This window comes from Lutra lutra, chromosome 1 (genome assembly GCF_902655055.1).
Source record: "Lutra lutra chromosome 1, mLutLut1.2, whole genome shotgun sequence".
Classification (NCBI taxonomy): Eukaryota; Metazoa; Chordata; class Mammalia; order Carnivora; family Mustelidae; genus Lutra; species Lutra lutra.
In genome coordinates, this window is record NC_062278.1 from 367,092 (window position 1) to 393,140 (window position 26,049).

Here is a 26,049-nt window from a genome sequence, read left to right on the forward strand (position 1 = left end):
AGATTCTGAGGCAAGATACAGAAATAGCAAAAAATTAATTAAGCCAGGTCAATCTACAATCCTCCTTTATGGAATCAGATGTTCTATTTTCCATGACACAGCTAACAGGGCACCAGGGACCTCCACAGAGTGTCACCCATCAGAAGACACAACCGAGCTCTGCTCAGTCCCTCAAACTAGAGGGTTTTAGACTCTGTTCCCACACCATCTCCCGTAAGATCTTACTCGAAGGTAAGAGATCTAACATCAGCTTTTCCCGAGACACTAGCTCTTTCAAATGACAGCTGTACTCATAAAAGCAAATGCATTTTACAAACATTTGTGTCAATGCAGAAGTGCACACTTCCACAGACACAGAAAAATTACATAAGGCCACTTACATGAGAAAAACCGTGTCTGGTCATCACAGCCTGCCTTCCAAACCAGCCCCACATTCCTCCTTTTATGCCCACTCCGTCAACTCTGTCCCCAGGTTCCCTCCCACAACACCATCCTCAAGTCTGGCCTGGGGTCTCCAGCAAGAGGTGCCCTGCTTCTTCCTGCAACGGGGTGTACCTTCCTCATCACCCCCAGCGCTCCGTCAAGCATGTTTATGCTCACACACTACGGCAAGCTCGGGGGGAAAAACACGTCAAATACTGAACTCCGGCTCAGTTTTGTCTCCTGGCCCATGTACATGCCAGGCACATGGAAAGGGGAAAAACAGGCCACCACCTCCCTCCTCAAACCCCAGTCACAAGTTCTGCTTCCCAGGAAGCCTGAATGAGGCCACCCTGTCCTCTCCCTATCACCCTGTGGTCAGACGCTGCTACACCAGTCACTAAGTGTGTGAACGGCCTCTTCAATGCAGTGGCCCTGGGGTTCCCTCCAAGGGAGATCAGCACTGAGTATCTCCATGAGCTGGTCCAGATTCAAGTCCCAATATCTGGCCACACCTGAGCTCACGCACGCAGCAACATCCCGTGGCTCTACCCACTCACGGGAGCCACTGCATGCACTCTCCCTCATCCCTCGGCCAGTAGGTAACTCACTCCCTGGGGAAGCAGCCAGAAGGGGGGGGCAGGGGGGAGGGCAGGGAGTCACAGCCTAAGTGCCTGTGTGCTCCCCTCTGCGGCCACCGCCTGGGTCATGCCGGCTCACGGCTCAAGCCCCACGATATGCCCCTGACAGAGAGTACCAGTGTTGACGTGAAAACCCAGGCAGAGGCAGGAAGACCCACGAGCCCTGCAGCCGCCCGACTCTGGAGCACAGAGCTCCCCAGGGCTTTCACAACCTAGCGTCCCCACACTCTGTCCAGCTGTGGGGCGTCCCCAGGAAGCCCGGCGTGAGGGGCTGCCACCAGCAGAGCTCCTCGCCCAGCCCTGAACAGCAACGAGGCCGCAAGAGCTTCTGGACCCCGGGCTGGCAGCGGGCACTCTGCAGTGTGGACAGGCCATGTGCTCCTGGCCACCACTCCAAAACTTCTCTCATATTAAAAAAAAAGCTGCAGGGGCGCCTGGGTGGCTCAGTGGGTTAAGCCTCTACCTTCAGCTCAGGTCATGATCTCAGGGTCCTGGGATGGAGCCCCGCATCGGGCTCTCTGCTTGGTGGGGAGCCTGCTTCCTCCTCTCTCTCTGCCTGCTTCTCTGCCTACTTGTGATCTGTCTGTAAAGTGAATAAATAAAATCTTTAAGAAAAAAAAAAAAAAGCTGCATAATTCCAAGTGAAACGCTAATCTGCACGTGGTTTTAGACGGGCGGGAATGGAGTCGAGTCCTGGAGAGAGGTAAGTCACGGGCCCTACGAGTGGTCCCCGAGCCCCGAGTTCTGGGGGACGGGGCCGCGGCAGGTGCAGGTGCACGGGTGTGCGACGAGCCGGCCTTCCAGGACAACGAGGACGGGCGGGGGCGGCGCCAGCCCCTTCACCCCCAGCCCGGGCTCCACTTCCTACTGGGGACCGCGCGTTCCTAGGCCACCCGTGTCCATCAGGGCGCTACTGGCCGAGACGTCCCGGCACATCCCCTGGAAACGCGGGAAGGCGCGGGAGAGAGCGGAAAGGCCCCGGGCTGGGGCGGGAGCCCGGCAGGCCGCGCGCGGCAGAGATCTGGCCCCACCCCGCCAGCCGGCACTGCCCCTCCCCGCCGTGCGCTCCCACGGGCGTCCGCCCCGCCCTGCGCGCAGGCGCAGCCCCGCAAAACCCCCCGGCATGCCCCGCGCCTGGCCTCCTCGCGCCCCCGCCCTCTCCGCACGTCCTCGACCGGTGATTGGCTGCAGCCGCCGTGGGGGCGGGGCCGGGCAAAGGGCGGCGGATTCAAGATGGCGGCGGCCAGGAGGCGGCTTCCAGCCGAGTCGGCGGGAAGGGCTAGACTGTGGCGGCGGTCCCTGCCTGCCCGCACCCGCTCCTAGCACGGAACAGGCGCAGTCACTGGAACCCGCCCTTGGGAACCCACGCTGGGACAGCGGGGGGAGGAGGCGGCGCTGTCATTTACCTTCGCTCTCCCGGCCTCCACCTTCCTGCGCCGCTGCTCCTGCTCGTCTTCTTCCATACCCTCCAGGGCTTCTCGCGGGGCGCCCGAGAGGTGACGGGGTCGAAGGCCGCCGCCTTCGCTCTATTTACACTCCCTCCCCCTAGTCTGGGCTCGCCCTCCCCCCGCGACAACTGTCACGCAGACGTGAGCCCGGCTCCGCCCTCGGCGTGCGCCCTCCGCCCGCCGCCAATCCCGGAGCGGGTGGGGGGGTGTCGCGCTCCTGCCCTCGCGCACGCGCGGTCAGGGCGTTGCGACCCGGGTCCCGCCCCTGCCGGCTGCTGGCCTCCCATTGGCGCGATGATGATCCCGCCTCCCAGCAGGACCAATGGTGGAGCGCGGAGGCCTCGGCTGTCTCTCTCTGTGATTGGCTGGGTTTAAAGAGGTGGTGAGAGAGCGGCGGGCTCGGCGCGGGCGCGCAGGGCGACTAGGAGCGAGCGCGGTCGTGAGCCTTCGTCCGCGGTCCTGTTAGCGGGGAGCGAGGCGTGGCCGTGGCCCGTCCGTGCAGGTGGCAGGCGCAAGGGCGGCGGGAGCCCGCCGGGAAGAGGCCGCAGCGTCGGGGGGCGCGGCCGTCCCGCACCTGCTCTCTGCGCGCGCTCGCTGCGCCGTGCGGGGCCTCGGGCGCGCGCCTGCCTCCCGCCGGCGGCCTAGGCGCTAGGGCGGGCTCCGCGGTCCCGGTCCGCACGTCCGCGCTAGAGCAGCGCCCGGGGACCCCGCGGGAGCCGCCGCACGGGCGAACCGCACGGGCCTGTCCTCATAGGGGCCGGGGCCGCGGGGCGCCCTAACGAGCGGCCTTCGGTGCCCTCGAGACGTGGTCGCGGTCGGCCGGCGAAGGTCGCGCCCCCCATGACGGCGGCGGGACGCGGGCTTGGAGCAGGGCTGCCCACGGGGACCGCGGCCGGAGGGCGCGGGAGCGGGAGAGCCGCGCTGGCCTTGCCCCGGGCATTGCTGCCGGGACGCGCCCTGGGCTCTGGGGCTCCTGCTCGCCTGTCCCCGCGCCTCTGCCTCGGCGTGTGCGGGCCGTGCGAGCCCCGCGTGCTCCCTGGTGAGACCCAACGAGGGTCACAGCGGGAGCGCCCGGGGCACCTGCGGGGCTCCGCGGGTTGAGCCTATGCCTTCGGCTCAGGTCATGATCTCAGGGTCCTGGGATCGAGCCTCGCATCGGGCTCTGCTCAGCGGGGAGCTGCTTCCTCCCCCGCCCTCTCCCTGCTTGCGATCTCTGTCGAATAAATAGATAAAATCTTAAAAATAATAATAATAGCGCCTCCCGCCAGCCGCGTGCAGAGCGACCCTTGCGGACCGTTGCGCATCCCTCACGCGGCGAGTCCGTGGTCCTCGCAGCCACGACCCCCTCGGACCCCTTGGCGGATGCTGGAAACCAACCCCAGAGAGCGCTCCTGGTCAGACCACAGCCCTGTGGCAGCTCCCGGTCTCCGCTCGCAGAATATGGTGATTTAAGCCACGCGCGAGGCTCCCAAGACCCGGGCGGCCTCCCAGGAGCCGCTGCGGGCCTAGAACCCGACTCGCTGCATCGTCACCCGCTGGGCTCCGTGGGAGGCTCCGCTGGGCACGTGCCCACGGCCTTCCCCCGCGGGCTTGGTCACTGGTCTCCCGCCGTTCCCTAGAACCCCACGGCCGCCTCCATGGTCCTTCTCGACTGTATCGTTGATCTCTCCATTTATTTTTAACAATTAAAATGCCGTCCAAGTAAATTTTTAATGAGATAATGAGATGCTCAACCCAAGGAGGATCCGAACTCTCACTCCCTGTGTATGAGCTGCACAGGGACTTCCACGCAGGGGGACTCCGAAAAGGGGATAAAAATAGCAGCTGTGGAGTGAAGAAGCACCCCGGCTGGGAGATCGGGGTTGAGGTCCCAGTGACGAGTCAGGGGGCCGCCCGCACAGTGACAACTCTGTTACACCATCTTCCTGATTTTTCTGTAAATGCAAACTTTAAATAAATAACTATTTTTTTTTAAAACCGTCTAACATTCACGCCGGGGTGTGTGACGTCAGCCACCGGGATTGTCTCCTGGCTACCACAAGTGGCTCAGTGAACTCCTCTCCGTGCACACTCAGACCTCCGGTTTGAATGCTAGGGCTGTGATGCATATGAAAGCCAGAACACTGAAGTGTATGGGCAATTTAAGGGACTTTTAGCCAAATTTTGGCCTCTGATACAAGTGTTTTGGCTCAGTTGCATGGAGGAGGGGGCTGTGTGTGAGCTGCTCCCTCCTTCCCACCCCAGCCCAGGACTCTAGGAGCCAGACTGCTCCACCCACGTTGTTAACTGGGCTGATTGATTTGTAAATCTGAAATGTAAAGCCAGCACAAACAGACTGATCAGTTTTGTGCCCCGTGCTCTGTGTGAAGGATCATTTGTAACAGGCTTCTTTTGCTGGGGGCCCCTCCCCGCCCAACCAGTGCTACCGTGTCTCCAGCCACCAACTCCTGACCTGACCAGGGGTCCTGTCCCGAGGTCGCCCGCCCTCTCTGGGCCAGGATTCCCACAGGACAGCCCCAATCCTGCAATCACAATCCCTCCTGGAGGAGTGTAGCCTCATGTGGCCCTGTGTCCTGTGGGGTGGTGCCACCAAGAAGCCCCACAGGAAGCCACAGAGCAAGCTCCCTGTGCTGCCCCTTCTGCTACCCAGAATTTCCTGAAATCACAGGGACGTGGTGCCCCCACCATCCTCCTGGTGTCCAGGCTTCACTCCCATCTGGCTCTGAGGGTCCCTAGAGGGGGTGGGGGGCCTGCTGGCCCCTTGGAGGTAACAATGGCTGAGGGGAGAGGAGGCCCCCACAGTGCATGGTGGTGCACGCAGCTGTCCCCCGCTCCTACCCCGTACTCTTCAGGGCCCAGTCCTGAAGGTGGGGCAATGCATGGGGAATCAGTCTCCCCCCACCCCTGCCCCAGGGCCTCACGCTGTTCCCTCTGGCCCCAGCTGCTGCTCATCGCCTGCCCAATAAGCCCCGCCCGGCTACACCTGGAGATGAGCAGTGTTTATAGGCAACTCCTGTGTGGGGACCAGGTGGGGCCTGGGAAGGACTCTCCGTGGAAACCTGGCAACCAGGGGCCTTCCTGTGTCTGCAGCGCCTAGCAACCATCGAGGCCACGTGGTCCTCCAGGGGGACGTGGCCACGCTCCCACACGCTCTCCTCTGGCAGCAGCGGCCAGTCTCCTGGAGGTACACTCAGCCCAGCTCAGGAATCCTTCAAAGACACCAAGGTTCGGGCTGCTTCTCTCCAGCTGAGCACTCTTGCTTGCAGATAACCTGAGACCAGGGAGGGACGGTCCTAGGATGCTGGACTCCTCAGTGGCAGATGCAATGACCCGACTCACCCTGAAGCTCTTGGAGAAGGTAAGAGTGTGGGGGCAATCATGTTTCCAACAACTTGTCGAAGCAGCACAGATTTAAAAGGTACGTCATGAGACCTGTCAGTATCCTCCTGCTTCCAAGGCAAAACACCGTCTCCTGCTTTTCAGCCTTACGATGGACTGTGGTTTCTCATTTTTTGTTTTTCTCTGCATATGCAGAACCAACTAGGTCCTTCTGGCAGCTTCTCAGCCAGGAGGCTGGATGCACCCATGACCCAGAGCATTTTTGGGGCCCACAGAACTCCCCCACAGAACCTTCCAGCTTCAGTGCTTGGAGAAGAGAGGCCCTGGCTGGTGCGGGATCCACAGCCGCATACGCCGGCCTGGGACCCATCCTGACAGCCCTCTTCCTGTCCTCCACGCATCAGCCCGGTGCTTCCTTCTGGGTGGCCCACGGCCAACGTGGACGGACCGGCAGGGGTCATCCCAGGACAGGTTCAGACTGTGCTGCTCAGCCCAGGGCTCAAAAGGTCAGGGGTGGTCAGGGCCCTGGGGCTGGCCTGGGTCAGACTCTGCAGACAGTTGCTTGAAAGGAGCCGTTCATATCTGCGCACCTGCCCTGAGATTTCAAGGTGGAACTTGTGTGCCCGAATGGAAAGTGTGACGCCCACCGTCCCTAAGAGAGTATGGACGACCCTTGCCACCTCCCCCCTCCCCAACTCTATCCCAGTTACCTCATCTGGGACACTGGTCCCTTCAGGCCCTCTGGGGCAGGTGCTCCGTCCTTGACCCAGACCCACCCACTCGCACTCTCTGTCCTTCTCGACACAGAAACTGGAACAAGAGCGTGAGACTGTGGAAGGGGATTCTGAGGACCCCCTGCTCCTAGCGGGTAAGAGCCCAGTCTGCTGGAAGCCACCCGGGCACGAGACCTCCTCCTGGGTCCTTCCCTCCTCCTGATCCCAACAAGACTGTCCTGCTACTCCTCTCTTGTGTGCAGGGTTGAAAGGGCTTTCATCTTCACACACACACACCACACATACATACACCATACATACACACACCCCACACAGCGCGCACGCGCATACACACACACACACACACACACACACACACACACACTGTGCTTTGTCAGTCACACCCTCACAAAAACCCGAGAGGGGATACATTCATCATTCCCGTCCTGCAGGTAAGAGAAGGGGGTCCAGAGAGGTCTGATCGTCTGCCCCCAGTTGCCCAGCTCAGAAGTGGGCACTGGATTCGAATCCTGTTCTAGGGTGGTGGGTTCACGGGGTTCAACCTGTCATGTGGGCACACATGAACTAGAGGAGAGGACTGCTCTCCGGGTGGCAGTGTCCAGGTTCAGGGATGTCCTGATAAGGTGCAAGGCAGGCATAGGAGGACGCTGCCTGTTCCTTATTACGGGGAAGAGCACCTTTAGCAGTGGGAGCTCCAGGAGATGTGTGAGGGCAGCAGGCAGAGTCCAGGGCTCAAATCCAGACAGGGAACCCCAAACCAGGCCACCGGACCACCAGGTAAGAGCAGAACCACTGAGTGTGGACCCGGGCAGTGGAGACCGCCCCCCTCCCAGAGGACAGGCTGCTCTGGGCACCCTCGGGCCTGGGGGTGGGGAATGGGTGTGCTGTGCCAGAGGAGGGAAGGCCAGACCCTGTTTGGAGTCTCCTCTCGAGACGGGACCCCTCACTTGGGAAGCTGCAGAGGGCATACCTGAGGCTCTGGGGACCGGACCAGCCCCCAGGCTGCCCCCAGATGGCTGCTGGCAACAAGAGGCCAGGCTCACAGTCCAGTCGTGCTCGGGACCAAGCCCCGTGAGGACCTTGTCCCTCTCTCCAGCATCCAGCAGAGCCCGAGGAAAGGCTTCCTGCTGCAGGGCAGTGCGGTGCTCGGCCCTGCGTGGGAACCCGCCTGATGTGACTGCCAGCCCCTCAGAAATAAGATGATCCTTCCACGCAGGAAATGAGGACAGGCCGGACGCAGCCCTGCTGGATGCTCTGAGGAGGAGGCGAGCGCTTCTGCGGAGACTCTGGGTAGGCCACCTGTCACCCTGCTGTGTGGACGGGATCACAACCAGGCCAGAGGCACAAGAGTGGGCTTCCTGGACCCAGCATGAGTCCCCTGCCGGCCATGACTGGAGGGAGCTCAGGATGAACAGGAGCAGCTGGGACACCACGCCCCGGGAGAGAAGGTCAAGGCCTGCATGCAGGTTTTCTGTTGTTCAGGTTCTAGCAGGGGGCTGAGCTGAAAATACCTGCTTTGGTTGCACGGTGGTTTCCAAAGGCGAAATGCTGGGCAAAGGGCCCCATTCCTACACGAAGTGGGATTTCAAGGTGGCCAAAGGCTTGGTCCAAACTGAATGCACCAGCAACAGGGAATGACCGCGCGAAGCGGTCAATCAGGTCCAAATGTGTAGTTACGATCGAGTGCCAGAAAGAGAATGTACTCTGTGGGCTGGACAAAAAGACCAACCAGAAATCAGTCGGTTACTCGGTAAACTTAAGAAGTTCTAAGCTCCCTCCCCTCCCCGCCACGTAAGACGAAGGGCTGTTCCTATGTGTGGCCCCCACGAAGAGCCTGGGGCCCGAGTGGGCCAGGAGGACGCCAAGCCTGCAGCCCTGAGGCCCCTCCCGCCTGAGGACCACAGTCCAGGCGTTGGGGCCGGGGTGCAGTGCGGGTGAGCCCTGGGTGGCCGTCCCCGCCCCTCCTGGCTGTGGCTGTCCCTCCCTGGGGGCAGCAGTTCTGCCTTATGGTTGCAGGAACAGCGTCTCCTAGAGGAGGCCTCCCAGGCCCAGGCCCGGAGCGGGATGAACAGAGGAGGAGCCCGTGGGTCCGCACTGCACCCAGAGGTGCCCCCTGTGGGCATCTACTCCCTGCCCCCGCCAGCCCTGGAGCCCCCACAGATTATCCAATGCTCAGTAAGTGTTCAAGAGCCGATGGCAGAAGCGATGAGGGAGGGTGTGGTGCCCACAGAGACTGTCATCTAAGCAGAGAGTGGGGGTCCTCGTGGTCTCAAGGCCCACCTCCGCGGCAGCATATGAAGGCGCCCCAAGAGGGTCAGTCCCCTTGGAACCAACAGGGGCTGCATTTCCCACGTCCCGGGCACTGGACAGGGAGCTCGGTGGTTCCTCTCTGTGGTCCTCACAGGTGCCCTGGGAACCGGCTTCGGGGGGAGAGGGTGGTCTTATCCCTCATTACAGAGGAGATCCTGGGGTCCCTATCTGGGCTCCTGACTCTCGGGTCCTAGCCTTTACACGAGAGACAGAAGTATTCAGCATCAGGTGGGCCCTGCATTGGGGGAGGAAGTATGTCAACTCTTTCTCAAAATTTCTTAATAACCAGGGGAACCCTAAGACCCTACTCTCTCTTTTTTTTTTTTTTAAGATTTTATTTATTTATTTGACAGACAGAGATCCCCAGTAGGCAGAGAGGCAGGCAGAGAGAGAGGAGGAAGCAGGCTCCACTGTGAGCAGAGAGCCCGATGCGGGGCTTGATCCCAGGACCCTGAGATCATGACCCGAGCCAAAGGCAGAGGCTCAACCCACTGAGTCACCCCGGCGCCCCAAGACCCTACTCTCAAGGGCAGACTTTGAAAAAGTGAAAGAGCTCCAGGTTTGAGAGCCCCACACCTCAAGTCAGCACTCCGGTGGCAAGCCGTGGAACGCAATCCAGACTTTCTTAAGCAGAAGAGAATATATCTGAGGGCAGGCGAATGCAGGCAGGGACAGAAGCCCGGGTCGGGGCTCATCCAGGCCCTGGGGAGAAGAGAAGGCTGAGGAGGTGGGCAGGACCACATTGCAAAGGTTCTGGACTAGCTGGCTGGGGTGACGGTTAGCGCTGACAGACCGGGCCTGTGACCTGGAGGGTGTTTGTTTTGGAAGAAGACGTGGCGGCACACGGCACAGAGTGGGAAGGGGCAACAACAGATCGGGGACAGATCTGGGCTAACTGAGCTCCCAGAGCCCCTGTTGCCCCAGGGCTGTGTCCAGGCTCCAGATCTCCCCTTCCCAGCGTGCGCCTTTGGATCTTCCAATACTGGAACCTCCTTCTAGGAAGGGTGGGAATGGTGGGGGTTGGGGCACGAGGTCCCCCTCATTCCCAAACACGTTCACTGAACTCCCAGCCGGCCACGGGGGCCCAGTTCTGCGTGCGTCTTTCCATCCGCCCAGGGACAGCAAAAGAACAAGTAGGGCCTTTGGTTGGTGCCGTGAATTTCCTTGATGCTGGACTCGGAGACCCTGAGGCAGGGTGACCCCCAAGCCAGGGCAGCTGTAGCTTCAGCCGTCTGCGCAGCGGATAGCAACGTGCAGCCATGGGCCGAAGCTCCCCTGCCCTCTGACATTGTGCGACATGTACACTGAGGATGGTCTTAGCTTTTAAATGTGTGGGGGAGGGGCGCCTGGTGGCTCTCCCTCTCATTGTGGCTCTCCCTCTGCTCGTGCTCTCTCTCTCTCAAGTAAGTGAAATCTTCTGAAAAATGGGGGAAAATCAAAAGAAGAAGAATGGTTTGTAAAGTATAAAAATCTTGTGAAACGTGCATCTCAGTGCCCACAGCGACGTGTCACCAGCCCCATCCCGCCTGCGGTGGCCGCTCTGGAGCCCTACCAGCTGAGAGAAGCCATTGCTGCCCAGGCCAGAGGGCCCACAAAGCCACAACCATTCCCTGCTGGCCCTCTGCAGAGGCTTATGCCATCATTTCTGGGAACTGGGAAAGAAAGGACAAGGTCAGGGCCTTGTTCACCCAGAAGAGGAGTGAGATGGAAAGTCTTCAGTGTCTGACCAACACCTGCTGTGTGTGCTTCTCACTGGAGAGAAGCTAGAGGTTATTTTCACGACCTGTTCCTGGGATGCCTCTGTTCAAGCAGAATCAATGAAACCAGACATTAGCTTCCTCTCCTAAAGACAGCATGTGGGAAACATTGAACATACTGTGTGTTGGGGCGCCTGGGGGCTCAGTCGGTTCAGTATCTGACTCATGATTTTCGGCTCAGGTCATGATCTCGGGGTGGTGGGATCAAGCCCCACATTAGGCATTGGGTTCCGCACTGGGCGTGGAGTCTGCTTATGACTCTCCCTCTCCCTCTGCCATACCCCCACCCACCACCACCCACGCGCACGCATGGGCTCTCTCTCTTTCTCTCTTAAAAAAACACACTATGTGTTAGTGTACTGGGGCTCCCATAAAAAACCACCACATACCGGGCAGCTTAAGCAACACATTTATTTTCTCACATTTCTGGAGGTGGAAGCCCAAGACCAGGGTGCCGGCCGATCAGCATCCGGGCGTGAGTTCTCCTCCCATCCTGCACACGGATGGCTTCTCCCATGCTCACATGGCAGACAGAGAAAGCTCTCCGGCATCTCCCTTTATCAGGATGTCACCCTAATGACCCCACTAAAACTTTGTAAGCTCTTCACAGGCCTGATCTCCAAATACAGTCACACTGGAGGTTAGAGCTCCAACATAAGAATTTTGGGGGTGGACACAGACCTTCATAACATATCATGTCCTAGGTAATACGCAGACTCAAATATCTATCTGTTCAGCAACCTGTTCAATGCGTAGGGTTAACCGTTTCAAGTTCCTCTTGGATGGATGGAAAGATGGGTGAGTGGGTGGGTGCATACTGTAGGTCACAGTCTCCCAGGGCGTGTTCAGGGAACTAATCATCTGGCTCTTTGTAGGGCCCTCAGCCTCCTGCCACCATCATTCAACAGCTACCCCAGCAGCCCCTCATCGCACAGATCCCCCCTCTCCAGGCCTTCCCCACTCAAAAATCAGGAAGTATTAAGGAAGGTAAGTCTTCCGTATTAATAATGTTATGGGTTTATAAAATTCTCTAAAGAAACAAAAAATATTTTATAGACAGCATAGTCCTTTAGGGTCAGCATTTGGCTACTCAGTCAAAGCTATGTAGTAGCAACATGAAATAATTTTAACTTTAAGAAACCCTTATAGGTATCTTGGAGGGAAGAAAACAAGAACTGGGAATCAAGAGAAGTGGGCCCAGCCCCAACCAGCTGTAAAAACCTTGGCTAAATTGCTTCTCCATTTCAATGAATTTTGTTTTGTTTTGCTTTGTTGGGGGGCAGAGGGAGAGAGGGAGTCTGAAGCGGGCTCCCCGGGAGCACAGAGCCCAATGCCCACCACCGATGCTGCCATGCAGGATCGATCACATGACCCTGAGGTCATGACCGGAGCCACGGAGCCATGGAGCCGCCCACTTGCCCCTTCAGTGAGTTCTAGAAACTTGAGATCTAAAACCGCCTCATGGAGAGAGCAGGGTAAACTGCACAAATTCGAAGTGCGCAGTTGGACGTGAGCTGACGCGTGTGCAAGTCCATGGCCCCAACTCGGCAGGCAGTGAGCGCGTGTCCCCCCAAGCCCTGCTCCCCAGGACTAATGGCGTTGGGCTCAGGAGCGCAGAGGTGTGTAGACTCCTCAGGTCCATGTTCTCAGTCCTGTGCTCACGGCGGCCACCAGCTTCCGTCGTTCCTGTGGGCCCTCGAGCGTGGTCACTCATGCCAGGGCGTGTCCAGGGCCTCCCCGCGGCTCAGCCAGGGCCCCAGCCCCCCCACCTCCCCTGACGCACTTCAGTGCGGGTCGGTGGTTCCAAATACCCGAGCGCCTGGACCTGCTTTCTCAGCGGCTGGAGACCGACGCCTGCGCGCCTTCATGGGGGTAGAGGGGGAGGAGATGGAATCGGGGTGAAAAGTGACATCTTCAGTATGTGTCAGTATGTGCCCATATGTGTCCATCTGTGTCCGTACATGTCCGTATGTGTCAGTATGTGTCCGTATGTGTCCATATGTGTCAATATGTGTCAGTGTGTATCTGTCAGTATGTGTCCGTCTGTGTCCATACGTGTCCGCACATGTCCATACGTGTCACTATGTATCTGTCAGTACATGTCCGTATGTGTCCATATGTGTCCGTATGTGTCCGTCTGTGTCTGTCTGTGTCCGCATGTGTCAGTGTGTGTCCATATGTGTCCGTACGTGTCAGTATGTGTCCGTATGTGTCTGTCAGTATGTGTCAGTATGTGTCCGCATATGTCTTGCTGTTTCAAGTAGCGTCAAGTCCTCACCCCACGCCTTACCCCCAACGAGCTCCGATGGTGGGAGCAGGAGATCCGAAGCAGCAGACCCGCCATGGAACTCGTGTGCACACTCGGCAGTGTCCGAGGCCGCATCCCCTCTGCCGCACCCACTGCCCCGTGAATCCATCCAGACCCGGCCAACCTGCCGCTCTCTCCCCTCCCCGCTCTCCCCGGACCCCACACCCCCCCAACCACTAGCGGCCATTAGGCCGTTCTCTGTACCTACAGGTCTGACTCTGCTTATCGTTTGTTTATTCATTTTTCCCGTTCATTGGGCTTTAACATGAGGATGAGTGTGTGGGGCCCGGAGCCCCCTCTCCGCAGCGGTGGGAGGACCTTGCAACACCCTCGCCCCCCACCTCCCACCCAGCCACTGCTGCTCTTTGCTTTCATTTCTGTTTTCTTTTAAGATTTTATTTATTTGACAGACAGAGATCACAAGTAGGCAGAGAGGCAGAGAGAAAGAGAGAGAGAGGGAAGCAGGCTCCCCGCTGAGCAGGGAGACCCATGAGGGGCTCGATTCCAGGACCCTGGGATCATGACCTGAGCTGAAGGCAGATGCTTAACGACCCCACAGGTGCCCCACTTTTTCTCGTTCAGAACAACTTCCCAAACTAGACACCAAAAATCACCCCTGACAACCTACTCACCCTTTTTTGTATTCAGACCACCCTCTGGAATCATCTTCTATCATCTTGAAATAAATCCTTTCCACGTTCCTTGACAACGGACTCTTGAAGCTCCTCAGTGTTTGTTTTCTAGCAAATGTTTTTATTTCCCCTTTTTCTTTTTTTTTTTTTAAGATTTTATTTATTTATTTGACAGAGAGATCACAAGTAGGCAGAGAGGCAGGCAGAGAGAGGAGGAAGCAGGCTCCCTGCTGAGCAGAGAGCCCGATGCGGGGCTCAATCCCAGGACTCTGAGATCCCGACCTGAGCCGAAGGCAGTGGCTTAACCCACAGAGCCACCCAGGCACCCCTATTTCCCCTTTTTCTTAAATACCAGTTTTGCTGGATATTCAGATCTAAACTGATAGTTATTTTCTCTCACCACTTCCTGAGGGCCCTTGTGATTATGTTGGGTCTACCCAGATAATCCAGGATAGTCTCCCCACCTCAGGATTCTTTTTCAAAAATTAATTAATCTTAAAAACTGTGCTGGGGCACCTGGGTGACGCAGTCAGTTAAGCGTCCAACTCCTGGCTTCAGCTCAGGTTGCAACTTCAGGGTCATGAGATCGAGCCCCACGTTGGGTTCTTTGCTCAGTGGGGAGTCTTCTTGGGATTTTCCTTCCCTCTGCCCTTCCCCTGCCCCCAGTGCATGTGTGCTCTCTCCAACCCCCTCAAGTGAATACATAAATCTTTAAAAAATTGTGGTAAAAACACATAAAATTTCCCATCTTAAACACGTTTAAGTAGTGTTAACTGGGTCCCCATGGTTGAGTGATAGGTCTTCAGAACTTTCCATCTTGCATCCAGATCCCCCTCCTACCACCCCCAGCACCCACTCCTACTCTGTCTTGGAATTGGATAACTCTAAGTACCTCAGAGGAGAGGAATCCTACAGTATTTGGATTGCTGGCTTATTTCGTGTGGAATAATGAACGTCTTCAAGTTTCATCATGTGGTGCCACGTGGCAGACTTTCCTGCCTTTTTAAGGTTGAACAGTTCTCCATGGTATGCATAGACCATGGTCTTTTATCCCTTCATTTGTTGATGGACACTTGGGTTGTTTGCATCCAAAGTTCTTTTTTTTTTTTTTTTTAAGATCCTATCTATTTACTTGAGAGAGAGTATGAGTGGGGGGCAGAGGAAGAGGGACAAGTGGGAGCCCGATGCAGGGTTCATTCCCAGGACCCCAGACCGTGACCTGAGCTGAAGACAGATGCTTCACTGACTGAGCCCCCCAGGCACCCCAATCCAAGACTCCTAATCACATCAGCAACATCACTGTCACCACGTAATGAAACTCAGGTCACAGGTTCCAGGTATGAGGATATGTACATGCCAGGGGCCATTGTTCAGCTGACCACGTTCTCCAGTTAAGTTTTTTTTTTTTTTTTTTAAAGATTTTATTTATTTATTTGACATAGAGAGAGAGAGAGAGACCACAAGCAGGCAGAGAGGCAGAGACAGAGAGGGAAGCAGGCTCCCCACTGAGCAGAGAGCCCAATGTGGGGCTCGATCCCAGGATGATGGATGGGTCCTTTTTGATACACGGACTGCCAGTCGCTTTCTTTGTGGTGTCTCTGGATGAACACAAGTTCTTAATTTTTAATAAGGTTTTGTTCTTCAGGCTTTTTCCTTTGTGGGATTGCTGTACTGTGTAAGAAGCTGTTACCTACTCAAGGTCATGAAGACATTCTACAGTTTGGTTTACTTTTCCCATTGAGGTTTATGAACCACCTGGAATAGATTTTATGAGCTCTGAGTTAGGGACTGGTGTTATCTTTGCCACAGATACCAGATTGGCCGAGTGCCATGTCCTGAAGACTGTGTTTCCCCATGACCCCAACATGTGCCCCTTATCCTGAGGCAGTTACACCGTGTTTGTCCCTGTCTGGACCTTCCTCTCATCCAGTCTTCACAGGCTGGTTCTGCTCAGTGGGAAGCTTTCCGGGGACACGTGAGCTGGCCAGGCCCGGCCCCACGTGGGTCTTCTCGAGGGTCTTCACCCAGAACGGGGCTGCCAGACTCAGTCTCTCCACGTTCTCATCCTGCAGGGAGGAGAGTTCCCACCGCTGTATGGCTGTGGGAACCTGGCTCTGTGCCTCCACCCCTACCCCAGTGCTCTCAGGCCTGCAACAAAATCTGTTAATCAAGGGTCTCTGGAGAAACAGAACCAACAGGGTGCGTCTAGAGAGAGAGAGAGACATATTTTAAGGACTTGGCTGGTGTGATTATGGAGGCTCAGCTAGCCGCCGCACGGAGGGCAGGCTAGAGACGGGGCCCACTCCAGTGGGAAGGCTGCTGTGTACCCCGCTCCTGGACACCCCTGAAGGAGTCCTGTCCACACCACCAGCCTCCCCTTCTTTGACTGGGGATGTGAGTGGTTTTAGGCACCTGCCTGCCTCTAGTCTTGGGGGCTGCCTGATTTCCAGGGGCCTCGATGTTGTGCAAAGAACCCATGTTTACCTCCCACACAGACAAAAACGTGTTTGCTTCATAGTATCCAGGACTGGTGAAGAGATTTGTTTCCTGGGGCCTCAGGCCTGGAAGCTGAAAACAATAGAGATGTGTTCTCTGCCTGTCTGGAGGCCGGAATTCTGAAATCCGGGTGTCACATGGCCAGGTTCCCTCCAGAGGCTCTTGGATGGGTGGGGGGGGGGGTCCTTCCTGCCTCATCCAGCAGTGGCTCCAGGTGGTCCTGGCTTGTGGCCATGTGGGTCCCATCCCCGCCCCGTCTCCATGCGGCCTCCCCTCTGCTGTGTCAAGCCTCCCTCCGCCTCTGTTATGAAGACACTTGTCTTGGATGTACAGCCTACCTGGATAATGCAGGATGATCTCATTTCAGGATTCTTTGTCATGTCTGCAAAATTTTCTAAATGAGGTCACATTCGGAGGTCATGGGGGTTAGGATGTGGACACAGCTTTCGGGGGCCACCATGTAGCAGAAGCGGAGCAGCCTCTCGGAGCCCAGCCGGACACCCTCAACAGCCCACCAGGCACACACACCCTCCAGCCCAGAAACTTCAGAACCTTAGAACCATCCCCGGACGCCTGTGCCTGGAGCGCCTCCCGCTGGCGGAGTGCTGAGTGCGTCTCGGCCTCTGCGAAGCCCTAAAGCCTTGTGCTGGGCCAGGCCTGATGATGTGCGTGGGGTGTGAGTCATGAGGCCCCTCTTGCCCGCCTCTTCTTTCAGACATGGTGGAGATGATGCTGATGCAGAACGCCCAGATGCACCAGGTCCTCATGCAGAACCTGATGCTCCAAGCCCTGCCCTCAGCGTTTCTGCCCTCGCGGGGACCACTGGCAGCACCCCAGCATCCCACCCCCCAGGTAGGCTCAGCTGGGGCAGGTCTGGAGGTAAAGGAGGCTGCCCGGATCAAAACCAGAGGGCCTGGGTGGCTTTTCTTCTGCAAGTCCATGCATCGGTGTGACTCTGAAAAGCACAGGTCTGACTCCTGAGTCTGTGACCTGCTTGTGAAACCCTCTGGCGCTCGCTAGTCCCACCTAGAAGCGGAAGGAGTTCCGCGGTTTGGGGCCCAGGAAGCTGCCTCCCAGAGCTGATGAGCTCTGCTGGAACCTCCCTCCCCCCTTCCCTTCCTTGTCCCCCCTCCACTTCCTCTCCCTCTCCTCCCTCCCTCCCCACCCTCCTCTCCTTGCCCCCTCCTTCCCCTCAAAACGGGCTGGTGTGTGTGCTGTGCTGAGGACCTACAGCGGGTCCCCTTGTCCTCCCGTGAGCCTAGAGACAGAAGCCGCCCTCCGTGCACCACCACCACCACTACGCGCCCCCAGGCCCCCTGCAGGCCATCCCAGCACCTGGCTCCCTGGCCGGGTACTCCACGTGGCCCACGGTGGTCTCAGCCACCACCCTCCCACCTGCCTCCAGCTTCCTGCCAGCCCTCCACCACTTGGCCGGGCCCACCTCAGCAGCCCTTAGCCCGTAAGTCAAGGCCAGCTTCCTGGTCTGTGGGGTGGGAGTACCCTAGAGCCTGGGTTGCACCTCCTCACCCCTGCTGACAAGCCAGTGGGCCCATCTTTACCTGGGCCCAGGCCGAAGCAGAGAATTTGGGAAGGCCCTCCTGTCGTCTTGCAGGTGGGTCCTTGCAGCACTGGGCCCTGGGACCTCAGACTGGAGGTCCCAGTCTGAGAACGGACCCCATGCCACCCTCCAGGGGAAGCTGCTTGTGGCTTGGGGCATCCATCCAGCCCAGTATGAGCAGGGCTGTGGGGACCCTCCCCTGAGCCCCGGCCGCATGGCTCACCTCTAGTGTGGGGTCTGCGGGCCAGGCCCGGGCAGTGACCGCACCCGCATGTCCCAGCTTCCCCAGGGTGGCATCTGACGGCGGCCAGCCCGCGCCGGCTCCAGGCGTGTGAGCCCCCACATGTGAACTCTGGTGAGCCTCGGGGCCTGGTTCCCCACTGGGTGCGGTCGGGGAGGCCCGGCAGAAGGCTGCAGCCTGGTCCCCAGGGGCAGGGCGGAGAGTCCGGTGGGAGTACAGGGTTCCGTCAGGAGAGACGGCCCAGGAGCCGCGGAGAAAAGGCGGATGGAGTTAGCTGCTTACATGTTTAAGCCTTCCCGTGGGAGAAACCCCATAAACAGGGTCAAATATGACACTAACTGGGCCCTCTGTTGGCCCCCTGGGGGCGGGGGCAGGGGGAGGGCTCCTGCTGAGGGGATGGCACAAGGCCACCTGCCCGGATCTCGCCGGGGGAGACGTGTCTTCACTGTGTGTCCTTGCTGGCCAGCACCGCCCGGTCTTCTGGAAGGGAGACGCTCGGGGCTGAACGTGGTTCCTTCAGTGGGGCTTGAGGAAAGGGGGCTTTCTCTGCCTGGTTGCTCCTCTGGTTGTCGGGGCTTCTGAATGTCACCATTACTCTTTCTTCACTTTTCCTGACCTTTGTTTTCTGGGTGGAATCGTGTTCCCTTGTTGTTTTAGTTATTTATTTTTAAAGATGTATTTATTGGTTTACTTATTGGAGAGTGTGCGCACGCGTGGAGGGGCAGAGGGAGCGGGAGAAGCAGGCTCCCCGCTGAGCGGGGACCCAGGACCCTGAGGTCATGACCTGAGCCAAAGGCAGGCGCCCCATCCCTTGCTGTTGTGACATTTTCATGTAAATGTCATTTTTAAGTGCTACGCGTGTTCTCTTCGGCCCCTTTTGGCGGCAACTCTCTTGTGCCCTAAGTTGCAAGGCGTCAAGCGCCCACCACCCTCTCTACCTCCTCAGATGCTGCAGGCTCGCCGGAACGCTGGCCTGGGAAGCAGATGGAAGCAGGTGGCTGAGGACCTGGCCTGCCGTTCAGCTCCGTCGGGGGGGCCGCCCTCAGGGAGCCTCCCATGCCGGACAGCGGCAGGTACCCGCACGGTGTGCCCGGCACGAACGTGCTTTGTGAAATGCGATTAAAGGTCTAACTCAAGGGGCGCCTGGGGGGCTCAGTCCCTTAAGTGTCTGCCTTCGGCTTAGGTCATGATCCCAGGGTCCTAGGATCGAGCCCTGCATCGGGCTCCCTGCTCAGCAGGAGGCCTGCTTCTCCTCCTGCTCCCCCTGCTTGTGTTCCCGCTCTCGCTGTGTCTCTCTCTGTCAAATAAATAAAATCTTTAAAAAAAAAAAGGTCTAACTCAATTTCTTATTTTCACATTGACGTTTTCTAACATGGTTTTCCTATTTGGTTTTATTTCTCAGCATAATTATTAATTCAATACAGGGAAGAAGTTTGGCAGAAGCTGGTTATCTTGGCCTAATAAATTGGAAGAACCGTTTTTGTCTGCGTCCAACGGAAAACCCAGTATTTCCCTGTGAACCTCCGTTACTTGCACACAGAACAGACGCTTGTAGTCACGGATTCTGCAGCAGCTGGGGGTTCTGCGGTCCCACTCAGTTCTGACACCATCCACCTGCAGAGGACTCAGTCCCATGAGACTGCCCCGTGCCAGCTGCCAAACTCAGGTTGTCCCCTGTGCTTCTGACCTACTGGGTCAGGGAGCAGAGGTTCCCATAAGCCCCTTTCCGGGTTTGATTAGAGCCGCTCACAGAACTCAGGCAACGCTTACCAACATCGACTAGTCTACTTAAGGGGGTGATAAAGGGTGGAGCGGGTCTGGGAGGGTTGTGAGCACCAGAGCTTCTGTCCCGTGGAGTTGGGGTGCCTCACCCTCTCTGTGTGGACGTGTGCCCCCAGCGGGAAGCTCTCTGAACCCTGTCCTGTTGGGATTCATGGGGCTTCCTCATGTAGGCCTAAGGGAGACAACTGCATTTCTGAACACACAGAGGAGAGCAGAGGCCAGGGAACCCAATGGACGCCTGGAGCAGGAGGGACCCGTCCTGGCAGAGGCTGGGTTTGCGGAAGCTCTGGAACCAGGCCACTGTGGCCAGGTGGGGGTAGGCAGAAGTGCCACGTGGAATCAAATAGCCAAGGTAGAGCCCCAAGGCTGGGTGGGGCGGCCTTTTCTCAGATTTAGGTCAGATGGACACTGGGTGACATGCTCTGTTGTGTTCAGTGACATATAAAAACCCCTCTGAATCTATAAAAAAGAAAAATCAATAGAAAAATAAGCATTAGGGACAGCTGGGTGGCTCAGTCAGTTAAGTGGCCAGCTTTTGACTTTGGTTCAGGTCATGATCTTGGGGTGGTGAGATAGAGCCTTGCATCATCCATCAGGCTCCTTGCTCAGTGGGGAGTCGGCTCAAGATTCTCTTTCTGTTCCCCCAAAATAAATCTTTAAAAAAATGAAAAAGAAAAATGAGCACAAGACAAGCAGTTAGTGAAGAGCTCTGGCCGCTGGTGGCGAGAGTGCGCACAACCAAGGGAGGGCTGGGGTGTGTGGAGGCTGAGGTCTGGACCCCAGCTCACTGCTATGGCTGCAGGGGGAGTGACCAGGTCCTTTGGAAGCACTGGGCATTGCCTGATAAAGCTGGCTGCCCTGCCCACTGCCCCCAGCTGTTCTGCTCTGAGGCCCAAACCCAGAGGAACTGTCTCCCGACTGCCTGTGCCCCCGACATGACCACAGAGGCACGGGGGATGTATGAAATTCCTGCTGACAGGAGTAGTGGGTCTCGGGATCCCTTCATTCTCTTAAAAAGAACTGCAGAGCCTAGAGCTCGTGGGGTCATCTTTGTCTTTGCTGAGACGTTCTGCTGAGAACAAGCTTCACTACAGGCTCACATACCCCACAGGGCTCCACTACAGGCTCACATACCCCACAGGGCTCCACTACAGGCTCACATACCCCACAGGGCTCCACTACAGGCTCACATACCCCACAGGGCTCCACTACAGGCTCACATACCCCACAGGGCTCCACTACAGGCTCACATACCCCACAAGGCTTCAGGGGTGCCACAAGCCCAATTCTGGGTCCTTGAGGGGCTGGGGAAAATCCAGGCTGACAAGATATCCAGTGGGAAATGCATTTTCATGTGGATTCATGGGAAAAACCAGATTCTCAGAATTGTAGTAACCCTGGATTAGGGCCAAAAGTCTCTGAGAGGCTGCGTTTCGTTGCCATGACCTCTTCAGAGCTCCTTGGCAGAATCTGTGGTGCTGTTGCCAACACTGGTCCCTGGGAGGCCCAGGCGGTGCAGGCCCAAGGTTGGCTCAGCGCACCTCTGCGGCCTGCTCCCACGATGCTCTGGGCCCAGGAACAGCTTAGATAAGGCTCTGTGGTGCCTTCTGGGTTTATTGTACCAGAAGAGAAGGCAGAAAACAGTAACAGGGAAGAGGATGGGAAGCAGCAGTCAAGCTCAGGGTGCCTCCCGGAGCTGGGAGACACTCAGCTCCGTGTGGACATGGGGATCTGGGGCTCAGAAGCTCTGGCCACAGCGGTGCCACGGGAAAGAGGACGTAGGCTGCACCCACCTCAGGAGCCAGGATGGGCAGGAGATGTCGGTTGTGGGTCACCTGGCTGAGGTGGTCTAGGGGCTTGCAGCCCCGCTAAGGGTCAGCCTTGTGCCTCCCCTCATAAAGGCACCCAGCGAAGGCTCCAGGTCACAGTGCTCTTAAGGGGTAAGTGGAGACTATAGCCAATGGGTGTCTTGCAGGAAGGAGGGCGAGGGGCACATCCTTCCTGGGCTGCCTGTTCCATTCTCCGGAGCAGGCTGTAGGGGCAGGAGAGAGAAATGCCTCTGGCTACAGGCAGAACCTCGGGATGAGGGCCCTGTGCTCCAGCTCTGCAGCCTAAGGGCTTAGAACTACTTTATCTGCAACAGCGAAATGACATTTGCTAGGTTCTGAACGAAGTCATGAATGGACATGTCTTTTACACTTTCACGAAACGGTCAGGCTCCACTCGTGCCATTTTGCCCCCAAGTGTGGGTCGCTCCTGAGCCCCACAGGGCACCAGGGACCAGCAGGGCTCTCCGTTTGGTGGAGTCCCTGGTCCTGGGGGGCCTGAAAGGGGAGGGTCCATCTGCCATCCACCTGCTGTCTCTGGACTCTATAGAGAATCCGCCGGGTGCCACCCGGGTGCTGGGCCTCCAGCACCCTCAGAAGAGGCCCCTGCTCAGGGGCTGTAGCCTGGTCCCGGTGAGCCGGCTCAGCTCTTCGAGAACCTGCTTCTCCTTCTGGAACATCTGAAACAAAGGAGTGCAAACCAACTTGGAGACCCCCGCCCAGCCTGGCCCGGGGGTGTCCTCTGGGGGAAGCCCTTCCCTAGAGCCCGTGTCCACGGCTGTGGCGTGAGGGTCCTCAGCCGCGTGGCCCCCCAGAGCCAAAGTGCAGGACCTGGTTCTGCTCACCTTCACCCAGCATGTGCACACGGAACATGGACATGCTGCCTGCAGGGTGAAGGGTGGGGCCGGCAGCGGTACTGGGGGCCAGGGGCCCAAGTAATGGTCTGGGGCAAAAGAAGAGGAGACCCTGTCTGGGGCTGCAGGAGAACAGGCCAGAAGGGTCAGCCGGGCCCAGAGTCCACCGGAGAGAGATGTGTGAGGACTGCCCCTCCTGGGGGAGAGAGTGCTCAGTGCCCCAGGAAGCCCTAGGAGGGCTGGGGTCCCTGCTGGAGGTGACATCACAGGCTCTCTCTGAGATGCTGCCAGAGGGGGGCGAGGGGGCCACAGCAGGGCCAGCCTCTCACCTGGAGGGGAAGCAGAGCCACAGTGTCCCTGGTGGGGACCCAGCCTGAGATGGCTACATGTGCAGACGACTGGATCAGACTTGTTTGTTCATTGAAAAACAATTTTTGTGCCTTCCAGAGAGCCTGATTATTTGATTACAAATATAATTTGAGTTTATTAAATACAATATGGTGCATATACCAACATACACCCTTAAAATGGGGCAAGTATTGTCACTTCTCAGGGAAACAAACAGCTAAATAACTTTACCCTGTAGGTCTCTCTCAGATGCCTGCATCTTCTGAATCCTGTCCCACCTAATAAATATCACAATTTCTCTTGTAAAGAATTTTTGACTTTTAGCCATTAGAATTTTATAGAATTTATAAAATTCAGTCTCCCCTGCTCAGATCTTCCTTTCAACAGCAAATAAGTAATACAGTTAGTAGCATTCGGAGAGCCCCATATTTTAAACAATGTTAGTCTTTTGTTTTGATAAAGTAGGCATTTGTAAAATCCTCAATTTACTGCTTTCCCCCCAGTTTTGGTTTTTGTACTTGACTGCAGGGGCAGCTCAGGCAGCCCTAGTTCCCGGGGCACTTGGCACGCAGGGCCCTGCACCCTCTGTATCCTGAGGGACCAGGGGACAGCTCCTACCTTCTGCCATTCAGCCTCTGTGCTGTGTGTGAAGCCCAGCAGATGACAGAGCCCATGGGTGGCAGTCACCTGTCAGAACAATTAAAAAGCTGTTTCAGGAACTGATCATGACCAATCCTTGAGCCAAGGGTGGGGGGGGGGTGGAGGGGAGGAGGAGGGAAGGGAGGGAGAAGTCAGCCCATGCACGGTGGGCGCTTAGGAACCTAGGGGTAGGTGGAGGGTGCCTGGGGCTGAGAAGGTGCCTATGTGCAGCTAGGGGCGAGGAGGAGAGGGTCCCAGGCCTGGTGGGCTGGCCCTCCACTGAAGGGCATGGGATCTCCCGGAGGTGGGGGGCACAACAGCCCTGCGGGGGTGCGCCGCTGGCATGGTGATCGCAGAGCACAAGCCTGTGCTGAGCAACTCTGTCCGTGCCAGGGCTCCTGCAACACCCCCGGCCAGAAAGTCCCATTGCCCAGGGAAGCAGGCTTCTGACCTGTTTCCTGCCCTCTCCCTCACCCAACGCTGCTAGGGAGGCAAGCAGACCCAAGGCCTAGGCTTGCTCTCTGTGGGATGATGAGAGAGGGTCCTTGCTGCCCCTGCTTGTAGGTCTCCCTCCCCCAATGACCCCTGTCCTCCGCGTGAGAGTGTGGAGACGGGTGTCCCATCCATGGCCCTCTTGTCAGGCCGTTTATTTCAGCTTCCCACTCACAGTGAGGATATCAAAGTAGTCCTCATCTCCTTTGCACTGCTGGAAGATATACTCCACTCCTAAGAAAATGTCTCCCAAATTGTAGTCATCTGGAGTATCAGGCTGGGGAAGTTCCCCTGCTTTTATATTCTGCAAATGAGGAAATACAGATTTGGAGAACAGGACCTCAGGAACTAACCTGATGACAGGCCTACAGATTTCATTCTGGAAGACCCCTACTCAGTAGTCCCAGGGCAGGTGAGGGGTGGAGGGACTACAGCAGAGTCCCTCTTCACAGGCGACCTAGGACAAAAGAGCTGCTTTCCTCTATCTCTTTCACCTTTTTAGCGCACAATCACACAGGCCCACACTGGTACAACTGTGTATTTCTGTTCTTTGTTATCTTGTCCAAGACGGTCTTCCACGTTTCCCACAAAAGAAACGACCAGTCCCTCCATCTGAAGGCTGCTCACACTAAGCTAGTCCTGCAGATGGATGTTAAGGGTATTAATATGTTCCCTCCCTGTTAGGAAAAAATACCAAGGGACTATTTAAGAGGTTTCTACTGTAACATCTTCCTTAGCGGTGACACTAGCGGATCACACAGTACACGCGTGCTTCCAGCGTTCTCGAGTGTACCAGCAAAGTGCTTTCCAAAAGGGTCCTTCTCGTTTATGCTCTAACAGTGCTGGAAGCCTTGGACGAACCACGTGCATCGGGGGAGGTAGTAGCCTAATCGCTATCTTCTATTTGCTGGAAATATTTTCTCAGTGTTGTTTTTCATTTTCAGTGAAAAGATTCAGTGTTATCCACATTTTTCAACCATACGTGTTTGTTACTGTATCCCACTTAAAATTCCCGAAGCAGGGGTGCCCGGCCGGCTCAGCGGGTGGAGCACAGGCCTCCTGACCTCGGGGGTGTGAGTCTGACCTTGGCTGGGGGTGCAGAGGACTTGGAACCAACAGCAACAACAACAACAAAGAAAAATCTTTAAAAACACCGCAGAGGCTCTCGACTCCTCTCCTGACCCCCCGACAGCGTCAGGACACGGTTCGCCCCGGGCCAGCGGTGTCGCCGACAGGGGTGGCCCCGCCGGGCCCTGCTCACGGGTGTTCGAGGTTTGCGGAAACTCAGGACCAGAGCATCCGCCGCGGAAGCCGGACCGGGAACCGCCTCACCTCGTGGAACGGGAAGGACAGCACGTCGGTCGGGGCGTCCCGGGCCCTGTAGACGCCGTTGATGCGCCGAATGGTCCTGTTGTCCACGCAGACGACCGCCAGGTCGAAGCGCTGCACCCCGAGGGCCGCCCTGAGCAGCTGCAGCCGGCGGCGGAGCGGCGCCCTCCGGACGGGGACCGCGCGCTGCAGGTTGCGGAGCAGCAGAGCCATGTCGGGACGCCCGCCGGGGAAGCGCCGCGAGTCCTGCCGACTCTCACGCCAGCCCGTCCTGGCCGGGAAATTCGCAGAGAATCGGTGTTTCCCCCCGAGACGACGCGGGAGCGCGGGGATGGGGACGGGCGGCCGCGGGCTCGCGCACCGGGGCCGAAGCCAGCGCGCCCGCCGGGACCGCGCGCGCCGGAAGCCCACGGCGCCAGACGAGCGGAACCCGAGCGCAGCGGGGCCGGGGGGGGGGGGGGGGGGGGAGGGGGGCCGAGCCGCGCGGACGGACCGGAAGTCGGTCCGCGGCGTTTTCTGTCCCCGGCGCGCCGCGAAGGGTCGGCTCCGGCGGCCGCGATACGGGCCTGCGCCTCCAGCCGGGCGCCAAGGGGGCCCCGGGGCGGCGGCGGGCGGCGGGCGGCGGGCCTGCGAGTCGCTGAGCCGGACGGTGAGCGCGGCGCAGGGTCCGGCCTGGGCGGAGGCCGCCTCCTCGTCCTGCGGCCTCCCCGGCCCCGCCGCCCGGTGTTGTCCGCGGAGCGGGCCTGGGGCGCGGGGCCGCGGGCGATAGTCGGGGAGCGCGGCCTCCGCTGCCCCGCCCTGCCCCGGTCCGGGGGCGGCCGCTCTGCAGGGGCGCTCGGTCCTCTGAGCCGGGTCGGGGGTCTCCGCAGGTACAGCCGCGCCGTTGATGTATCCG

The 26,049-nt window shown here is 58.0% G+C and overlaps 3 protein-coding genes across 6 annotated transcripts in view; 1 reads left to right on the forward strand and 2 right to left on the reverse strand.

Moving 5' to 3' along the window:
• The window catches only part of PCNT (pericentrin), a 120,275-nt gene extending 117,594 nt beyond the window's left edge, over positions 1-2,681 (reverse strand). For both annotated transcript variants that reach the window (XM_047717643.1, XM_047717636.1), the window contains exon 1: positions 2,468-2,681. In XM_047717643.1, the coding sequence (XP_047573599.1) occupies positions 2,468-2,524 (57 nt within the window). In that variant the 5' untranslated portion in view covers positions 2,525-2,681. The remainder of the gene's footprint in view (positions 1-2,467) is intronic.
• Positions 1,791-19,139, forward strand: C1H21orf58 (chromosome 1 C21orf58 homolog). Its single transcript, XM_047717833.1, has 12 exons — positions 1,791-1,802; positions 2,926-4,409; positions 5,600-5,693; positions 5,776-5,867; positions 6,656-6,716; positions 7,799-7,872; positions 8,599-8,757; positions 11,525-11,636; positions 16,801-16,937; positions 17,348-17,544; positions 17,924-17,998; positions 18,789-19,139. Exons 2-11 carry the CDS (start codon positions 4,230-4,232, stop codon positions 17,976-17,978), a joined length of 1,161 nt encoding a protein of 386 aa, XP_047573789.1. The 5' UTR covers positions 1,791-1,802; positions 2,926-4,229; the 3' UTR covers positions 17,979-17,998; positions 18,789-19,139.
• On the reverse strand, positions 18,005-25,566 carry YBEY (ybeY metalloendoribonuclease). Of its 3 annotated transcripts, none has more exons than XM_047717812.1 (4): positions 25,158-25,560; positions 24,001-24,129; positions 23,313-23,381; positions 18,005-18,131 (listed from the first exon to the last, which is right to left on the reverse strand). In XM_047717812.1, exons 1-4 carry the CDS (start codon positions 25,365-25,367, stop codon positions 18,111-18,113), a joined length of 429 nt encoding a protein of 142 aa, XP_047573768.1. In that variant the 5' UTR covers positions 25,368-25,560; the 3' UTR covers positions 18,005-18,110. The 3 variants fall into 3 exon arrangements, with proteins under 3 accessions (XP_047573768.1, XP_047573762.1, XP_047573776.1); XM_047717806.1 differs by lacking the exon at positions 18,005-18,131 and adding an exon at positions 21,263-22,172 and having other exon boundaries at positions 25,158-25,551; XM_047717820.1 differs by lacking the exons at positions 18,005-18,131; positions 24,001-24,129 and adding an exon at positions 21,263-22,172 and having other exon boundaries at positions 25,158-25,566.
• Between the last annotated feature and the right edge of the window lie 483 nt (positions 25,567-26,049).

What these genes read in the sequence shown, in the direction of transcription:
- C1H21orf58 (XM_047717833.1), top strand. Translation starts at nt 4,230, where the DNA reads ATGAGATGCTCAACCCAAGGAGGATCCGAACTCTCACTCCCTGTGTAT. An exon ending in CAGCGGCCAGTCTCCTGGAG is followed by an intron (nt 5,694 to 5,775) that starts GTACACTCAGCC and finishes TCTTGCTTGCAG; the next exon opens with ATAACCTGAGACCAGGGAGG. An exon ending in CGCTTCTGCGGAGACTCTGG is followed by an intron (nt 7,873 to 8,598) that starts GTAGGCCACCTG and finishes TTATGGTTGCAG; the next exon opens with GAACAGCGTCTCCTAGAGGA.
- YBEY (XM_047717806.1), bottom strand. Translation starts at nt 25,367, where the DNA reads ATGGCTCTGCTGCTCCGCAACCTGCAGCGCGCGGTCCCCGTCCGGAGG. An exon ending in ACTACTTTGATATCCTCACT is followed by an intron (nt 23,382 to 24,000) that starts GTGAGTGGGAAG and finishes TTGTTCTGACAG; the next exon opens with GTGACTGCCACCCATGGGCT. An exon ending in CAGAGGCTGAATGGCAGAAG is followed by an intron (nt 22,173 to 23,312) that starts GTAGGAGCTGTC and finishes CCTTTGTTTCAG; the next exon opens with ATGTTCCAGAAGGAGAAGCA.